Below are 19,283 nucleotides of genomic sequence, written 5' to 3'. Positions count from 1 at the left end.
GGGACACTGAGAGTAGGGGAACACCCCCTGAGCAAACACCACTTATAACTCAATAACAATAAAATTCACTCAGAAAGGCAAAGAAGCCTAAAGGCTGGCAAAAGAGAAAAACTTGGAGACTCAGGTTGTACAAATTGGGGTATGATGATGACCAAGGCAAGAGAAGGGCTAGCCAAATGGAAGAGAGAAGAGAACAGAGTCAGGGCTGGTTTAACTCCTCTTCTTGGCTAATCACCTTTATATCCACCTTGTTAGGACCCCTAATTGCTCTCCTGCTATTGTTGACCTTTCAACCCTGTGTATTGAACAAGTTTATAGCCTTCATAAAAGAGAAAATAGGTAAATTATAGCTGATGGTCCTGCACCAACAATATGAGACCCTGAGGACAGGACCTAAAGAATATGAGTTAGTCATCAGAGCCACCACGAGTGTAGCTCCAAGATTGGAGCTTATACAAAAAAAAAAAAAAAAAAAAATAGGGGTTGGGGAATGAGGGACCATAGGGCTTTCGCCAGCCTTATACCCATCTGCCTTGGGTTGAGGCTAGGCCAGATTCCATTCTCTATCTGCAGGAACATTCTTGAGCAGAAAATTCTCAGAATGTACTGATTGATGCTTGCTAGCCAATAGATTTAAAGGTCAGTATGCTTAGCCAGTAAGTTTGAACTGCAACCTTGCTGAGGTAACTAACTTATGCTCCTAAAAAGTGTAAAAACTGCTTGTAATAACCATTCAGGGTCACCTTCTAGTCACTCACCTTGAGGGACAAATTGAAGGTAGACCCCTATGCACTGGAAAATAAACCCCTTGATTTATTTTGCATTGATCTGCGTCTCAGTGTCTCACTTGGGGGCATCTCGAAGTAAGTACCACTGGCCAAGGGTTGGGGTCTTACACCAGCACCCATGTGGCCGTTTTCAACTGATCATAAGTCCAATTCCAGGGGATCTGATACCTGCTCCTGGCCTTCTCTGACACACAGCACACACACAGTGCACTTATATACATGTAAGCAAAAATTAATTCACATAAAAATCAATAATGATTTTATTTTTCACTATATGTGAAAAGTGAGTGAGTATGTGCAAAGGAGAGGAGATGATTTGGGGAACCAATTCTCTCTTTCAACTGTGGATTCTGGGCATCAAATTCAGGTCACCAGCTCTGCCAGGAGCACATACACTTTATTTTGCTAGTTGATTTATCTTGACGTTTATCTTTAGCTCTAAGCCAGTCTGGGTTACATAGGGAGACCCTGTCTCAAAACACACACACAACCAAAGGCATGGTGATGCACATCCATAATGCCAGCACTGGAGAGCTTAGGGCGGGAGGGGTGGGAGGCCAAGGTCAGTTTAAGCTCTGACCTCAAATTCTAAGCAAGCCTGTTGTCTTAGGGTTTCCATTGCTCTGAAGAGACACCACGACCAAGGTGACTCTTATAAACGACAACATTTAATTGGGACTGGCTTACAGGTTCAGAAGTTCAATCCATTCATCAGTCCAATCATCAAGGCAGGAAAACATGGCAGCATCCAGGTAGGCATGGTGCTAGAGGAGCTGAGAGTTCTACATGTTATTCTGAATGCAAACAGGGCAACACTCATCATTCTGCACTGGACGGAGCTTCGAAGCCCACCCACACAGTGATGCACTTCCTCCAACAAGGTCAGACCTCCTAAGAGGCTCCACATGAGTCAAGCATATAAACAGCTGGGTTACACAACCTTGCCTTAAAAACAAACAAAAATTAAAAACAAACAAACAAACAAACGAACGAACAAACGAAAACCATCCACAGTACAATACCATTTACTGAGAAGAGGCAATGTCATATTCCCTCAGAAGAAACAAATTGCCATTGTTCACCCTGTACCACCGCCCCCGTACCACTCTCCTGCTGGCTGATTAGCAGGAGTTTTTCTTGAGTTCTGTTTGCCCACATCAACTTCAACCCCAACCTGTGTGCTCACTTAGCTTCTCAGAAGAAACTAAATGAAATGGCTGGAGGGCTGCAGCAGTAACGTGGGAACATTTGCACAGAAACCATGTTTGGCAAGTCTCAAATGTCTTGAGAAGCTTTTTCTGGGCATCAGAGAGTGGACAGCTTTATTTATAACTAGGAAGATTCTAAAATTGGCACCATCTGGCCAGAGATGTAACATCTCTCATGGCACAGGTTCCTCTTCTGGAAGCACAGGAAGACACCTGCTGAACCATGTAACTGTAAAACTAGTGAAACTTGCAGGTGCACTTGGATGCCAGAACAGCCTGATGGATGCCCCTGACACTGGAGTTACAGATGGTTATGGTCTACCATGTAGGTGTTAGGGATTGAACCCAGGCCTTCTGTAAGAATTACAGGTCTCTAAATCACCAAGGAACCTCTCCTCCCACCTCCATCAATTTTTTTTTTAAGACAGGGTGTCACTATGTCTCCCTGTAGACCAGGCTGGCTTTATAGAGCATACATAGATCAGGCTAGCTTCAAACTCAAGAGATTCATCTGCTTTTGCCTCCTGAGTGCTGGCATTAAAACTATACACTTATGCCTTCCCATCCCCAACTGTCGTCATCCCTCTTTGGGAGGTAGTGTCTCAGGTATCTCAAACTGGTCTCACACTCAGTAGCTAAGAATGACCTCTTGGGATTCCTGATTCTCCTGCCTCCATCTCCTAGTGCTGGGATTGTAGGCATGTATATGGTAGACAAGCACTTTATCAGATAAGCTACATCTCTAACCTGAAGTATTTTTTTTTAAGGTTTACGTATGTATGTATGTATGTATGTATGTATGTATGTATGTATGTATGTATTTACTTATGTAAGTATACACTGTGGCTCTTCAGACACACCAGAAGAGGGCATCAGATCCCATTACAGATGGTTGTGAGCCACCATGCGGTTGCTGGGGATTGAACTCAGGACCTCTGGAATGGTAGTCAGTGCTCTTAACCACTGAGCCATCTCTCCAGCCCATGTATTCTTTAATTCAAACAATGGGGCACTTAGGCCAGGTGTAATATAAGTGTAAAAAAACTAACATATGAGCAGGCATTGTGGTGCATACCTTTAGTCCCAGCATCAGGAGGCAGATCTCTGTGAATTTGAGGCCAGCCTGGTCTACAAAGTAAGTTCCAGGACAGCCAGGCCTACACAGAGAAACCCTGTCTTGAAACAAACAAAATTAACATAAGAAGACCAGGTATGATGACACACCTTTAATCTCTGCAGAGGCAGGTGGATCTCTGTGAGTTAGAGGCAGCCTGGTTTATATATTGAGTTCAAGACAACCAGAGCTACATAGTGAGACCATGTCTCATGGGAGAAGGGAGGGCACACTAACTCCTGGCCTAAGGCAAACTTTTCAATGGTATTTGAAGTATTGCTTTTGTTTTTGAGAGGAACAAAGTCAGAAATACATATGAAGATAGAACCTGGAAAAGAATCCTAGCTGGGGTAGTGTCACATCTGCAACTCTCGGACTCCAGAGGCAGAGGCAAGAGGATGGAGGGTTCAAAGACAGCCTCAGAGGGAAAAAAAAAAGGAATGAAAGAAAAAGAAAGTCCAGAATAATGAGATTACTGAAAGAACATTGTGAATTAAAGCCTCGTCTTTAGGAACTGGAGAGATGGCTCAGTGTTTAAGAGCATTTGTTCCTTTTCCAAAGAATCCAAATTTGGTTCCCAGTATTAATGTTGGTGGCTTAACAATTCTCTATAGTCCTAGCAATACCTTCTGTTCCCATGGACAATCACCCCCATAAAAATTAAAGGAAATAAAGCAGGATTTTTTTTTTAAAGATTTATTCACTTTTTTTTTTGGTTCTTTTTTTCGGAGCTGGGGACTGAACCCAGGGCCTTGTGCTTCCTAGGCAAGCGCTCTACCACTGAGCTAAATCCCCAACCCCTATTTATTTACTTTATGTATGTGAATACACTGCAGCTGTCTTCAGACACACCAGAAGAGGGCATTGGATTCCATTACAGATGGTTGTGAGCCACCATGTGGTTGCTGGGAATTGAACTCAGGACCTCAGGAAGAGCAGTCAGTGCTCTTAACCACTGAGCTATCTCTCCAGCCCAAAGCAGGACTTTTTAAACAGTGATTTTGGTAGCAAAGCCAAATTCCCAGCACGGTATTTCAGTTTTAAGACTCATCTGCCCCCAACCATGCAAAAGCTCCATGGTGGTACACATCTGCAATCCCAGCATCCAAAATGTGGAAGCAGGGAGGTCAGAGATTCAAGGTCATCCTTAGCTACACACCAACGTGAGGCTAGCTGGGCATATAGAAGTTCGTATTTAAAAAAATTAACAACAGTATAACCCCCTAATAATCCTGTACTTTTGGCATCTAAGTATCAGACTTAGTTTTTAGGCTCTGTTGCCACCTACTGGTATACTGTTGCTGTTATTTTGAGAACCTGTCTTGTCAGGACTTATTGCTGTGATGAGACACCAGGACCAAAGCAATTGGGGAAGAAATGATTTATTTCTCTTGCATGTCCAAACCATAACTCACTGAAAAAGTCAGGGCAGAAACCTGGAGGCAGGTGCTTACTAGTTTGCTCAGCCCACTTTCTATAAACCCAAGACCACCAGCCCACAGATAGATAGTATCTACAATGTGCTGGGTCCTCCCCTATCAATCACGTACTTTCTTTTATAGTAATTTTTTAAAAAAGATTTATTTTTATTTATCTGAGTATACTGTAACTGTCTTCAGACACACCAGAAGGGCACATCGGATCCTATTACAGATGGTTGTGAGTCATCATGTGGTTGCTGGGAATTGAACTCAGGACCTCTGAAGGAGCAATCAGTGCTCTTAACTATCGAGCCATCTCCGGACCAATCACATACTTATCATGGAAGAGCATGATTAGCTAAATATTTCTTTATCGTGCAAGAACCTGATTGGTTGAATGGGAACCCAAGTCCTTCATACAGGCCAGCCTAATTAAGTCGGACAGCCTTGAACTTCAAATCTTCCTGCCTCCATTGTGTACCACCATGGCCAGTGCTGGGAGTATACCCCAGGGACTCAAGCATACTAAACAAGCACACCACAGAGCTAATCTCTCCCTTACCTTCCTGTTTCATTTTGAAACAGAGTCTACTGTATAACCCAGGCTGCCCTCAAAACTCTCTATTTTCCTACCTCCACTATTGGGAAATTACTCTCGGACTCCAGAGGCAGAGGCAAGAGGATGGAGGGTTCAAAGACAGCCTCAGAGGGAAAAAAAAAAGGAATGAAAGAAAAAGAAAGTCCAGAATAATGAGATTACTGAAAGAACATTGTGAATTAAAGCCTCGTCTTTAGGAACTGGAGAGATGGCTCAGTGTTTAAGAGCATTTGTTCCTTTTCCAAAGAATCCAAATTTGGTTCCCAGTATTAATGTTGGTGGCTTAACAATTCTCTATAGTCCTAGCAATACCTTCTGTTCCCATGGACAATCACCCCCATAAAAATTAAAGGAAATAAAGCAGGATTTTTTTTTTAAAGATTTATTCACTTTTTTTTTTGGTTCTTTTTTTCGGAGCTGGGGACTGAACCCAGGGCCTTGTGCTTCCTAGGCAAGCGCTCTACCACTGAGCTAAATCCCCAACCCCTATTTATTTACTTTATGTATGTGAATACACTGCAGCTGTCTTCAGACACACCAGAAGAGGGCATTGGATTCCATTACAGATGGTTGTGAGCCACCATGTGGTTGCTGGGAATTGAACTCAGGACCTCAGGAAGAGCAGTCAGTGCTCTTAACCACTGAGCTATCTCTCCAGCCCAAAGCAGGACTTTTTAAACAGTGATTTTGGTAGCAAAGCCAAATTCCCAGCACGGTATTTCAGTTTTAAGACTCATCTGCCCCCAACCATGCAAAAGCTCCATGGTGGTACACATCTGCAATCCCAGCATCCAAAATGTGGAAGCAGGGAGGTCAGAGATTCAAGGTCATCCTTAGCTACACACCAACGTGAGGCTAGCTGGGCATATAGAAGTTCGTATTTAAAAAAATTAACAACAGTATAACCCCCTAATAATCCTGTACTTTTGGCATCTAAGTATCAGACTTAGTTTTTAGGCTCTGTTGCCACCTACTGGTATACTGTTGCTGTTATTTTGAGAACCTGTCTTGTCAGGACTTATTGCTGTGATGAGACACCAGGACCAAAGCAATTGGGGAAGAAATGATTTATTTCTCTTGCATGTCCAAACCATAACTCACTGAAAAAGTCAGGGCAGAAACCTGGAGGCAGGTGCTTACTAGTTTGCTCAGCCCACTTTCTATAAACCCAAGACCACCAGCCCACAGATAGATAGTATCTACAATGTGCTGGGTCCTCCCCTATCAATCACGTACTTTCTTTTATAGTAATTTTTTAAAAAAGATTTATTTTTATTTATCTGAGTATACTGTAACTGTCTTCAGACACACCAGAAGGGCACATCGGATCCTATTACAGATGGTTGTGAGTCATCATGTGGTTGCTGGGAATTGAACTCAGGACCTCTGAAGGAGCAATCAGTGCTCTTAACTATCGAGCCATCTCCGGACCAATCACATACTTATCATGGAAGAGCATGATTAGCTAAATATTTCTTTATCGTGCAAGAACCTGATTGGTTGAATGGGAACCCAAGTCCTTCATACAGGCCAGCCTAATTAAGTCGGACAGCCTTGAACTTCAAATCTTCCTGCCTCCATTGTGTACCACCATGGCCAGTGCTGGGAGTATACCCCAGGGACTCAAGCATACTAAACAAGCACACCACAGAGCTAATCTCTCCCTTACCTTCCTGTTTCATTTTGAAACAGAGTCTACTGTATAACCCAGGCTGCCCTCAAAACTCTCTATTTTCCTACCTCCACTATTGGGAAATTACCAATGTGTCATCATGCCCAGCAGACTGACCAAAATTCAGTTTCTGGTCACAATGAATCATTTCAACATAGTACTGGAAGATTGTGACATCACAAGCAAACAGCATGGGTTTGCTATGTCAAAGTACTGCTTTACAACACAATTCAGTATGGTGTCATATGCTGCACTGTGACGTGCCAGTCACGTGGTAATGACACAATGGAGCATTTAATATAACTCAGCTGTGACGTCACAGTGGCATACATGGAGCACCATGTCATTAGGGGACATTCTGGCATCTATGGAACAGTCATTATCACAACAGAGCCCTGCAGCATCACAATGACACACGATGACACAATGGAACCTTGCATTATTATCTCAATTGACCTGTAACATCAAAATGCTCTGTCAGATGAATGTGATGATGGCATAATGGTCTAATGTGATTGCACAATGCAGCACTGTGATGACAAAGGGACATGATGTTACCGTCAACAGTGACACTGTGGGACTTACCTGCACACACTGGTGTCTCATGCCCTTGGATCCCCTGGAACTGGAGTCACTGGCAATCGTGAGCTGTCGTGTGGGTGCTGGGAACCAAGCCTATGCCTGAGCCACCTGTCCGGCTTTCCTTGGTTCAGTGGAAATGCTCGGTTCAGTTTTTGCAAATGTGAGAGTAGCTCCCAGTATCCAAATCACTGGCAAACACTGGCCTGTCCATGTGTAGTCCAGTCAGATGTTTCTGGCTGTAGTCAAGTATAGATGTCAGTCCTTAAACATGACCTCAATGACTGCAGATGTCCATGTGCTGAGGCCAGAGGACATCGCAAGTACATAAAAAACATCACCATTACTTTCAGTCAAATGTTAGTTACCAAAAAACTACTTTATAGGGTTGAGGACATGGCTCAGTCGTAGAGCACACAGGACTTAGGTTCAACCCCCAGTAAGGGAGCAGGGAAGATGTCAGGCAGGGTGGCATAGACCCAGAGGAGGGTCAGGAGGGTCTACGTTGTGTGCCTGGAATACACAAGACTGTCTCAACAAGTTAAAAAATGGGGCCGTAAAGATGACACAGGAAAGTATTTGTCACAAGTGTGAGGTCCTAAGTTTGGACTTCAGAACCTATGTAAAAAAGGAAAAAAAACGGGCTGGAGAGATGGCTCAGTGGTTAAGAGCACCTGACTGCTCTTCCAGAGGTCCTGAGTTCAATTCCCAGCAACCACATGGTGGCTCACAACCATCTGTAAAGAGATCCGATGCCCTCTTCTGGTGTCTGAAGACAGCTACAGTGTACTTATACATAAATGAATAAATTTTTTTTTAAAAAAAGGAAAAAAACAAAAAAACAAACAAACAGGCTTGGTGTGGTTTTCTCCATAGAGAAGAGATCTCAGGCTTGCTGGCCTGCTCTGGGAGACCATTTCAAAATGGTCTTCTGATTTCCAGACATGTGCCACGGTCTGTGTGTGTTCTTTCCTCTCCTGACATCAGAAACATAACCATAAGGTAATGTGATTAAAGAAATAATCTGCCTTACACATACAAAAGATGTCAGAGGCATTTAGGCTGTGGCGTTCTGACCTGATTCTAAGTTATATTCATTAGCTTAAAACATCAGGAAACTAGGCTGTAACTAAATCTAAAGTGAAGTCCCTGCTAGTGAACGGGAAAGGCTCTCACTTACCCAGGCCCTGAGCTCACTGCCAGGCTACCAAGGTGCTATGTCTTATGGCCTCAAATCAGGTTCATTAAGAGCCCTATCTCAGGCTGGAGAGAGATGGTTCAGTGGTTAAGAGCACTGACTGCTCTTCCAGAGGTCCCGAGTTCAAATCCCAGCAACCACATGGTGGCTCACAGCCATCTGTAATGAGATCTGATGCCTTCTGGTGTGTCTGAAGACAGCTACAGTGTACTCATATATAATAAATCTTAGAGAGAGAGAGAGAGAGAGAGAGAGAGAGAGACAGACAGACAGACACAGACACAGACACAGACAGACAGACCTATCTCAAGCCAGCTGGTGGCAGCACACAGCTTTAATCTCAGCAGTTGGGAAGCAGTGGTAAGTAGATCTCTCTTGAGTCTATCAGACTAGTCTGACAGAGTGAGTTCCAGAATAGTCAGGACAATATAAAGAAATACTGTCCAACCAGAGTCCTATCTCAAGTGATTAAGGGGCAGAGGGATAGAAGACACTTGATTTTCTCTTCAGGTGTGTGTATGTGCACACCCAGCATTTACACTCACACCCACAACTGGACAAAAAGGATGCTTAATGGTGATTGATAGGTATATTCAACAAACCCAAATTAGCAAAACAAAAGCATAGAAAGATGGAGACTTTTTTAGAATTATCCCCACAAGCTCTTAGGTTCTCTTGTACACAAACTGCAGAAAAGTTTGGTCACCGTTGAATCTTCAATACAACCGCTGAAGCCGATTTGTGAAACCTACACACTAGCTTAGCTGCAATTAACTGTGGGTGAGAACAAGTCATTTCAGATTCCTCCTCAGCACCTGGACTGCCCTCTCACTCTCTGGATTTAACTTACAGTTTCAGATGCCTGAGGTTGAAGCCGGACACACTTTTTTGGGTTTTTTTTATATACACAACCACATACAGTCCAAACAGCACCCAGCAGCCATAAAGACTCCTGGGGGTAGTTAAGCCTGAGTTTCATAAGGATAGTAAACTTAAGGGAGCCACGAAGCCTGAAGACAAATTCAGGACAGGAAAGGGCAAAACAGCCAGTTCCCTGGTGGCTTTCCTCACTGGAAAATCAAACATGTATTCTTACTCCAACAGTCCTGTCCATGTTTGCATGTCACCACACTTAGCAAAACACAACGAGATCATATATGACTAGAACTAAGTGCATAGAACGCTGTCAGGATCACTGCTTGCTCTTCCTTTTTCTCAGTCTTTTTTTCCCAGAGCTTTCAGGTGCTGGAGTCTTTTGTGTGTCTTCTTTCACTGGTGACACAGGCAGTTTCAAAATGATTTCATCATCGTCATTGATTTCCATCAACTGTGATTTCCGTCTTTCCAAAAACGTTGGTGTACAAACTGGCGTGGGATCCTGAAAGCAACAAATACACTACAGTCCAGGACTGGGCACAGGCAGCAGGACAACCACTGAGAATCACTACCACCCTAGTGTCCATCACCTTCTTAGCCTTTACCAGGAGCGAACACCCGACACCTCTACCCCCCTAGTTTTAGGTATACCATGATCTGTTTTCAGCTTGTTCTTATTTTCCCTCGACACAAGGGAAGACTGCTTTTCCTCCTTCAAATTATGTCTATAGCAACTGATTCCCAGCATACAAGGACATGCTCACCTGGCTGTCCACAGATGACGACTGCTTCCTCCTAGACCTCTTACTCTTCTTGCTCATGTTAACAGGGTAAAGAAAGGCTGTGCTATGCCCAGATGGCATGGTGCACGCCTATCTCAGCTAGGAGCACACCACAGCGTGTCCTCAAGTTTTGACACAATGCTTCTGCACTTGAGATTGGGGCAAAGAAGCAACAGATACCTAGCTTCTGAGGAAGGCACAATAAAGCTTGGAAATCGATGCCACCTAATTACAGTTATGTGGGGAAAAAGCTGACAGGTTCTATGGAGGACAGAAGACATTCTAAGAGTCAGTTAAGGAAACCTTTGTCAACCCTCGTGAAAGACACCTGGGACTCCTTAATGTCGCAGACAGAGGGCCAAGTCCAGCAAGGCTTCCTTATCTTGTTTCCTGACTAGCAAGGGACTCAGCACCAGAGAAACGCCTCTGCTAATTCACTTCTTGCTCCTGGGGTTGCTGAAATCTAACCTATACACAATCACAAGCCCCATGCTCACCTGCTTCATTCTGATTTTGATTATTATGACTATTTCCAGCTTGAAAGAACATGAAGAACATCTTAGCTAAACTGACAAGATAATGAAGATCAGGGGGCTGGAGAGATGGTTTGGCACCGGCTGCTCTTCCAGAGGACCTAGGATCAATTTCTAGCACCCACATGGCTCACAAATGTGTGTATGCAAACCTGCTTGGGCCAAAAGGACACTGGGTATCCTACCTTATAAATCTTTATTTCCCTTGGACAAAGTCTCTCCCTGAACCTGAAGCTAGACTGGTGGCCAGCAAGTGTCACATGTCCATGTTTCCCCTCTTCTAAAGCATGAATCTGACATTATGTGGATTCTAGGATTTGAACTCAGGTCCTCATATTTCTGTAGCAAGTGCTCTTTCTCACTGACTCAGCTTCTACACAATTTTAGGGTTTTAAAAATCACAATGCTGCGGCTGGAGAGATGGCTCAACAGTTAAGAGCATTGACTGCTCTTCTAGAGGACCTGAATTTAATTCTCAGCAACCACATGATGGCTCACCACCATCTGTAGTGAGATCTGATGTCCTCCTCCAGTGTGTCCGAAGACAGCGACAGTGTACTCATATACATAAATAAATAATTAAAAAAAAAAGATACTCTCTCACAATGCAAGAGACCAGTTCTAGCCTAAAGTTACAGCAGGAGGATGGGAGGTTCATCTTCAGAACACTTTAGTTGGGGGCTTACTGTGTAACATTGGGGCTCCCTTGGGCTATATTCAAGATTTCAAGATCAATTACTAGATCTCAAAAAAGTGCCCCAATAAACCCCCAAACACCCACCAACTATATGAAGTCTTTAACAAAACGTGAAGTAGTGGAAATTACTTTTTTACCTTAAAAAAAGTTTTTTTGATTAGTCTGTGTGTGTGTGTTGTGTGTGTGTGTGTTGTGTGTAGCTCGGAGGACAATTTTTAGGAGTCAGCTCTTTCCTTCAACAATGTGAGATCCAGTGTCTGAACTAGGTAGCCAGGCTTGCTGGCAAGTGTCTTTGTTCCAAGTCTTGCCAACACTCCTGAAAGTATTTCTATAGTAACCAGTGCCCATTATCCAGATTATCTTACCTGGTTAGCCTCAGAATCCCCATGAGTGTTAGCAATGCTTGAAATCTCTTTCTTTGGCTTAGGAAGGACCTGCAAATAAACAATTTGCATATTTATCAGCTATATGCATATGTGGTAGCTGAATTCCCATTTTAAGTATCAGTGTCCAATTGCCAAATGGTTTGAATGTAAGTAACCAGGGTGAGTAGTGCATGCTTATAAACAGTACTTGGAAAGTTGAGGCAGAAAAGCCTGCAATTTGGGGGAGCCTAGACCATGGAGCAAGACCTTGGTTTAAAAAAAAAAGCTAGGGACTAGAGAGATTGTTCAACAATTATGAGCACTGACCATTCTCTCAGGACGCAGATTCAATTCCCAGCACCCAGATGGTGACTTGCAACTATCTGTGAGCTAGTTTTATGGTATCCAACACTCTTTTCTGGTCTCCAAGGATACCTGGCAACCACTTGGTACACAGACAGGAAATTATACTGGGGGAAAAAAAGCTGGCAGGGGCCTGGGAATGTAGTTCATACAAAGTAAAATACCTAAAGCTCTGGGTTATACCTCCAGGACTGCACGAACCTGGAATCATTATGTATGCCTGTAATCCCAGCACTTAGAAAGCAGAGACAGGAAGACCAGAAATTCTATGCCATTCTTGGCAGCATAACAAGTTTGATGGCAGCTTGAATGAGAGACCCAGTCTTCTTAATACAACAACAGGAGCAGCCACTAGTATAAGCAAGTTCATCTATCTACTCAGGATCCCAAGATACAGAGGCAAGAGGGTCTCTGAAGGCTTGCCTGAGCTACAAACTGCTCAAACCTGTCCATGCAACTCAGCCAGATCTTTTCTCTAAACGGGGCTAGAGTTTGAGGGTGGGAGGGATGGATGATGCAGGCTCAGTGTCCTGGGTTCCATCCTCAGTACCAGAAACATTAAAAGCAACAGACTACTTGCCTCGCATGGGCAGGCTCCAGCCTGGTTACCCATCAACCAAAAGAGCCACATGTACAAACCAAACCAAAAACCTAGTGTGAGAAGCAGATTCTGTATAATCACAGACACAAGTTACAACCAGTGAGGCAGGAAGCTCATCCCTGTAAGACAAACCACCAAGAAAACTAGAAAAGGATATTTACCAGTGAAGGAAAACTATAATCAATACCCTTCTTAGCTAGTTTCTTCCTGAGTAATTTTTCCTTCTTCTTAAACCGATATTCCATCTTTAACATCTGCAAATGTCCTCGTTTCTGATTATAGCGTTTCACTGCTGGAAATGATGGCGGATGAAACGGAACATTGCACTGGTTAAAAAGGTCTTTATGAACTTTTTCTCGTGGCATAAATTTACCTATAAAACAAACAAAGAGGAAAGGTTCTTTTAATTTTGTATTTCCCAGATAGCTATTTCTTGTGATATGAACTAACTACTTGACAGAAATAACCTTTAAGCATCAAACAATGATTACTGTCTATGAGTGTGCATGTGTGTAGGTTCACATACCCTGATGCCTGTGGAGGTAGTGCACAACTCTGGGGGTTGGTTCTCTCCTACTTTGATGTGGGATCTAGGGATCAGACTATCACACTTCCACATCAAGCAGCTTTACCTGGTGGCCCACCTCTCTGCCCTCTTCTTTCTTTTTTTTTCTTTTTAACACAGGCTCTCACACAGCCTAAGCTGGCCTTGAAGTTGCCTGCAATGAACGTGAACTTCAGGTCCTCCAGCTTCCACCGCTCAAATACAGGCACTAAAGGTGAGTGCCATCAGATGCAGTGTATGTGCCTGTATGGCCTTGTGAACGCTGGGCCAGTACTCTACCAGCTAAACTAGACTCCCAGTCCCACATAAGCCCTCTCTACCCTGGACGGGGCAAAGATTTGTAGTAAAAAAAACTCAGTAAAATCCAGAGTCTTTCTGGTATTTTCCTCAAACCAGATAAAGCAGAGCACCTATGCCCTCAGGTTTCTGTCCAGCCACTTTCTCCCAACAGGAGGCTGTATGCCTGTAAACTGGTCCCAGGCAGGGCACATGCTACCATGGGTGTAGGCAGGCTGGGCACTTAGGTCTACCTTCCAAGGCAGAGATCTGGATGGTGATGCCACAGGTTTCAGTGATGGGGCACAAGGTTCACAGGGCTCTACTTACCGATCTCTGTGGGAACAATTTATATGCCTATCTGTGGGTGAGTCATCTGTGCAGAACAAGGAGGGCTCCTTGTAGTCTTCTACCCTCTCACTCTTGGTTTTACTTCCTTCAAACAGCCTCTCACTGAGCCTGGAGCTGGGCTGACAGCCAGCGCTGCACCCATCGTTGATGAGTCTGATCTTGAAATGTGATTCTTTACTCTTGGTCTTGCCCTGTATAGACTCCACTAACAGGCCTCACATTAACTTCTTAGTTTTACGGGTGTCAAGAATCTGACCTATAGCCCATCTATCTCTCCCAGTTGAGTTCCCTAACATTTGGTAAGAAATGAACTCAGGCTGCACTGCTGTCCCTTTATTGGCTCATGACTATCTAACCGTCCGTTTTCTTTTCCATTTTTTGACATAAAGCCTCTACACAGCCACGGATGTCCTTGAACTTAGAGAGATCAGCCTGCCTGTGCCTCCCAGGATTAAAGGCATGTGACACTTACACTGGGCTTTAACCCCATCAGTTTCCAATTTGAGCAAAGTTATTCCCAAACACCCGTTAAAGATCGGTCTGCTTCTCTTCCTGAATACAACCCCACAGGTAACTTCCTAATCCAATCACAGTGCAGGAAAGGTCAGAGTACTTACATGATAGAAGCCTTTCACCAAAAAGGTAGTTATCCATTGTTTCTGCAACTATCTTGGCAACATCCTCAGACTCAAACTCCACAAAGGCAAAGCCTCTGCTGTTTCCAGTCTGAAACAGAAAACCCACAAAAGAGCAGTTAAGTGGCTAATTAAGAGCATTCAAGGAATAGGGAGGCAAAGTTTAGAACAGAGGCAGAAGGAACACCCATTCAGAGCCTGCCCCACATGTGGCCCATACATATACAGCCACCCAATTAGACAAGATGGATGAAGCAAAGAAGTGCAGACCGACAGGAGCCGGATGTAGATCTCTCCTGAGAGACATAGCCAGAATACAGCAAATATATAGGCGAATGTCAGCAGCAAACCACTGAACTGAGAACGGGACCCTTGTTGAAGGGATCAGAGAGAGGACTGAAAGAACTTGAAGGGGCTCGAGACCCCATATGAACAACAATGCCAAGCAACCAGAGCTTCCAGGGACTAAGCTACTACCCAAAGACTATACATGGACTGACCCTGGGCTCCAACCTCATAGGTAGCAATGAATAGCCTAGTATGAGCACCAGTGGAAGGGGAAGCCCTTGGTCCTGCCAAGACTGAATCCCCAGTTAATTTGATTGTTGGAGGGAGGGTGGTAATGGGAGGAGGATGGAACCTCCTCCATATAGAAGGGGAGGGGGAGGGACTAGGGGGATGTTGGCCCGGAAACCGAGAAAGGGAAAAACATTCAAAATGTAAATAAGAAATACCCAAGTTAATAAAGATGAAAAAAAAAAAAAAACATTTGACCTGGGTTCAACTCCCAGCACCCACATGGCAGCTGAAATCCCCTATTTCAGAAGCTCTGATGTCCTCCTTTCTGGCTTCTGCAGATACTAGGCATGCATGTAGTGTACAAATACACAGACGGGCAGAACACCCATACACATAAATAATAAAATTCCCTTTGAGTTGGGCATGGTGGTGAATGCCTATAATCCTAATATGTGGGAAGCAGAGGTAGGATAATTACAAGTTCAAGGCTAGCCTAGTCTGTGTAGCAAGACTGGAACAGCCAGAGTTCCACAGTTAATCTCCATCTCAAACCAACCAAACGAAACCCAAACACTTTAAAGGTGCTTACAGGATATAAATCTAAAAACCTGTTGAAACACATGGCCTCTGTCATGGGAGTGATGGCTCATCCTAGTATCTGAGCCACTTCTAGGCTCTGGAAGTGGAACCATGTTTCTGGAGCAAATATGGATTCATTGCTCACTGTACCTTCACTAGTTGAGCGGTGAACAAAGGCTACATCTCCTGGTAGCTGTTAAATAAATGCAGCAGTACATCAAGAATCAATTATTTCTTAGAGGGGCCCATAGATGTTATTTGGGGAGAGGCCTCTGGAGCAAGTGAGGAGTAGCCATTCCGTGAGACTGTGGAGTCTACAGAATTTAGCAGCTATGACTCAGGCAGAGGCAGTGGCTGCTAAGATTATCAGGAAGCTGGACAAACACTTGACAAAGGAAAAAAAGCTGCTGGCTGTATTAGCCAGGGCACCTGCAGGAGACAGCAGGTACATTCCAGAAGGGATCCACGAAACTCAACCCACCAAGAGCCAAAGCTCAGGAGCCTCCTCAGGAAATGGAAGACTCAGACAAAACAACACCTTGTTTCCAAGGAGGGAGGTAGAGACAGGTGGGGCAGCACAAGTCTCCCAAGGGAAAGGATTGTTCAGAGAACTAGGAAAGGCAACCAGCAGAAACCCCAAGAGTTGGAAATTCTCTTCCAGGGAGGAACCAGTGGGCAACAGGCCTTAAGAAGCTGGTGTGGTACCACAGACAAATCCCACCGCATGATTTAAGCCCCAGTAAAAGCAAATTCACAAAAAACAAAACAAAAAAAAACCCACCAAAAACCAAAACCAAAAAACTGACCTGCCACTTCTGTTTTGGCTAAACTGGCTGGGAGCAAGTTCTACAATCCAGGCTCCAGCTCCCAGTACTGGGCTCACTTGGCCTTTCAGTTGGTGCTTGAGGAAAAGGTGCGTGTGTGTGTGTTCTACTTCCTGTTTAGAGCGCGAGTGCTCTTACCATTGGGCCATTTCCCCAGGTCTCAGTCACCCTGTCACTGGGCTGGAGCTGGGCTGAGCTGGCTAGTCAGTGCGCCCCAGGAACCCCATTCCCACTTTCCTAGCACTGGGATTACACATGTATGTGACCATATCTGGCTTTTGACCTGGGTTCTGTAGATGGACAGTTACAAACTGGGCTATCTCCACAGCCTCATTATTTTTCTCTCTTTATTGAGATAGAAATCCACATTATGTAGCTGTGACTGGCTTCAAACTCAGTGGTCTACCTATCTGTCTCCCAAGTGCCGGGACGAACGGTATGAGCCACCATGCTGCTTCGCTTGTGAAGAGTTCCCAAGTAGGAACTTTGTAGGTAACAAAGTTTTGCCTATGAATACAAAGGAGGCCGTACAATTGACAAGCAAAATAAACATAGTTGAATTCAGGTACAGAATCTTACCCGCTTACTTCTGGACAATCTGAATCTTCTAATATCGCCAAACTGGGCACAGTAGTCATAGATGTGGCTTTCAGAGAGCGTTGAAGGTAGGTGCCCCAGATAAACTACTCCAGAGTTAAGTTTTTCTTCCTTCTTCTGCTGAGGACAAAACAGATAAACATTTTAAAAAATTCACACTGCACCAAAACATTGTATATACACATTTTTTTCTGACCTGGGTCTCATTATGGAGCCTTGGCTGGCCTGAAACTCACTATGTAGACCAGGCTGGCCTCTAATTCATGAATACTAAGAGTAAAGGCATTACTATGCTCTCTGCAAAGGACTTTATTTTTCAACAAAGGTATGTTACCATTCCTTAACTTCAGAAAAATTTAATTCTAAAGTCTTTTTTCCCTTTTTTGAGACAGGGTTTCTTTGTGTAGCCCTAGTTGTCCTGGAGTTAGCTTTGTAGACCAGGCCAGACTCAAACTCACACAGACCCACCTGCTTCTGCCTCCTGAGTGCTGGAGTAAAGGTGTGTGCCACCACCCCCCAGCTTTCTAAAGTCCTTTCAGAGGATAGGTAGAGCTTTGCCTGCCTCTGTCTCTCCAGCACTGGACTGAAGGTAAATGTAACCTTACCTGGCCTGCAACAAAATTTTCAACACCCTTCATTCCTCTTGGTCCGGGAACATTTCTCTATCACAGCAGAAACTGAAAAACTAGGTGTCTGTATCTCTTTTCTTAAGCACCGCTGTGCAAACCTGAGGCTTGAGTTCAATCACACAGAGCCACAGACTCTGCAGAGACAGACTTATGTGTGCCGTGGTGTGCATGCACACCCACCTGTCCCTACAAAGCAGTCGGCACATGTGTTCCTTAATGGACAATCAAGTGAAAGTCTGTCATTGTCACTCCGAATCCAAGACCTTCAACTCTGAACTCAGATGGCAGCTTATTACATCGAATCATTTCCGATTAACCTTCACAGTGAAGACTATACTTCTGTCACCACCTTAGAGAACAAGAACTTGTTTCCCATCAGGTAGGGTACTGGGTGACCTATAGTGACCTACACCTGTAATCCCAGTGGATATATGGTTCAAGGACTAGACTGCACGGCAAATGTGATGCAATTTTGTGCTACAAAAACTCTACAAAGACACTGTAACAAAAACAACCCGCACAAAAGACACCCCCGCCAGGACAACAGCAAAACAAGAAAGAAAATCTTCCTTTCTCTCCAGTGCACCTCATGCTGAAAACCAAAGGGGATATAAACTTCCTTTCGGGGCAGTCTGGGAACAGAGCTTGGCAGGCTGTAATCCCTATTTTCTTTGGCGAAGCTCTGGTCTGAATACTGAGCCCGAGCTGTTTTCTGACTCTCGATCCTCCTGCTTCCCCGCTCGTCCAAGGACCTGGATTTGTCTGTTCCGTCTACTAAGCACTACAACGTAAGGGGACATACATACCTTCCAAATGCTGTGGTTCATTCTGAACCCCCATTTTGCGGGCCAAAGCGGAAATGTGACAGCTTTAACATATTTTGGGAATTGGAGGTGCCATGCTCCCCACACGTGGTACACCTCCTTTTTCACGTGAGCCCTGAGGGCCTAAAGGGTCAAACCTCACACCGATTCCCTGCCTGCCTCAGTCTCCAGAGCCCGTGAGAGGTGGGCTCCCGAGTCAGCGCGGCCAGAGAGCCCCGCCGCTCACCTTTTTCGCGCGCCGTTGTATTTGCGTCAGATCCTTCTCAAACTGCGAGTCCTCCCGCGGGTTCAACGCCAGAGTCGGCTTCGCAGGGCCTGAATACTCGGCCATACTGGAGAAGCACGAACAAGTTAATCCACGCGGAACCTCCGGAAGTGACGTTCTTTTCACTACTCGGAAGCGGAAGCAGAGGCGGGAGTGTAGCAAGAAGAGCAAGCCCTGGTGTTTGGAATTGGACGACCTCGAGCGCCACCTATTGACCACAATCTAAAAGACTTTCTAAGACGGATTAAAAATTATTCGGAGGCTAATGTTGGTGAAGTGCTTGCCCAGCTCTGCATAAACCATGACTGGAGCCCCACGCCTGTAATCCTAGAATTTGGGAGGTGGAGGCAGGAGGATCAGGAGTTCAAAGCGGTTCTCATATGCATAGTTCGACCACGGCCTGGGCTCCATGGACTCAAAACAA

General features: G+C 44.5%; 1 protein-coding gene across 2 annotated transcripts; it reads right to left on the bottom strand.

The window, feature by feature from the left end:
• Window positions 1–9,152: 9,152 nt before the first annotated feature.
• On the bottom strand, window positions 9,153–18,984 carry Nifk (nucleolar protein interacting with the FHA domain of MKI67). 2 transcript variants are annotated; one of them, XM_017598665.3, is made up of 6 exons: window positions 18,821–18,984; window positions 17,124–17,261; window positions 14,605–14,713; window positions 12,957–13,168; window positions 11,832–11,900; window positions 9,153–9,956 (listed from the first exon to the last, which is right to left on the bottom strand). In XM_017598665.3, exons 1-6 carry the CDS (start codon window positions 18,923–18,925, stop codon window positions 9,771–9,773), a joined length of 819 nt encoding a protein of 272 aa, XP_017454154.1. In that variant the 5' UTR covers window positions 18,926–18,984; the 3' UTR covers window positions 9,153–9,770. The 2 variants fall into 2 exon arrangements, with proteins under 2 accessions (XP_017454154.1, NP_631925.2); NM_139186.2 differs by having other exon boundaries at window positions 17,124–17,258; window positions 18,821–18,957.
• Between the last annotated feature and the right edge of the window lie 299 nt (window positions 18,985–19,283).

Source organism: Rattus norvegicus, chromosome 13 (genome assembly GCF_036323735.1).
Source record: "Rattus norvegicus strain BN/NHsdMcwi chromosome 13, GRCr8, whole genome shotgun sequence".
NCBI classification, from domain to species: domain Eukaryota; kingdom Metazoa; phylum Chordata; class Mammalia; order Rodentia; family Muridae; genus Rattus; species Rattus norvegicus.
This window is presented reverse-complemented; position numbering and strand designations above follow the sequence as displayed.

What these genes read in the sequence shown, in the direction of transcription:
- Nifk (XM_017598665.3), bottom strand. Translation starts at nt 18,925, where the DNA reads ATGGCCGAGTATTCAGGCCCTGCGAAGCCGACTCTGGCGTTGAACCCG. An exon ending in TACAACGGCGCGCGAAAAAG is followed by an intron (nt 17,262 to 18,820) that starts GTGAGCGGCGGG and finishes TTTTGTCCTCAG; the next exon opens with CAGAAGAAGGAAGAAAAACT. An exon ending in GGGATTCTGAGGCTAACCAG is followed by an intron (nt 9,957 to 11,831) that starts GTAAGATAATCT and finishes TGTTGCTTTCAG; the next exon opens with GATCCCACGCCAGTTTGTAC.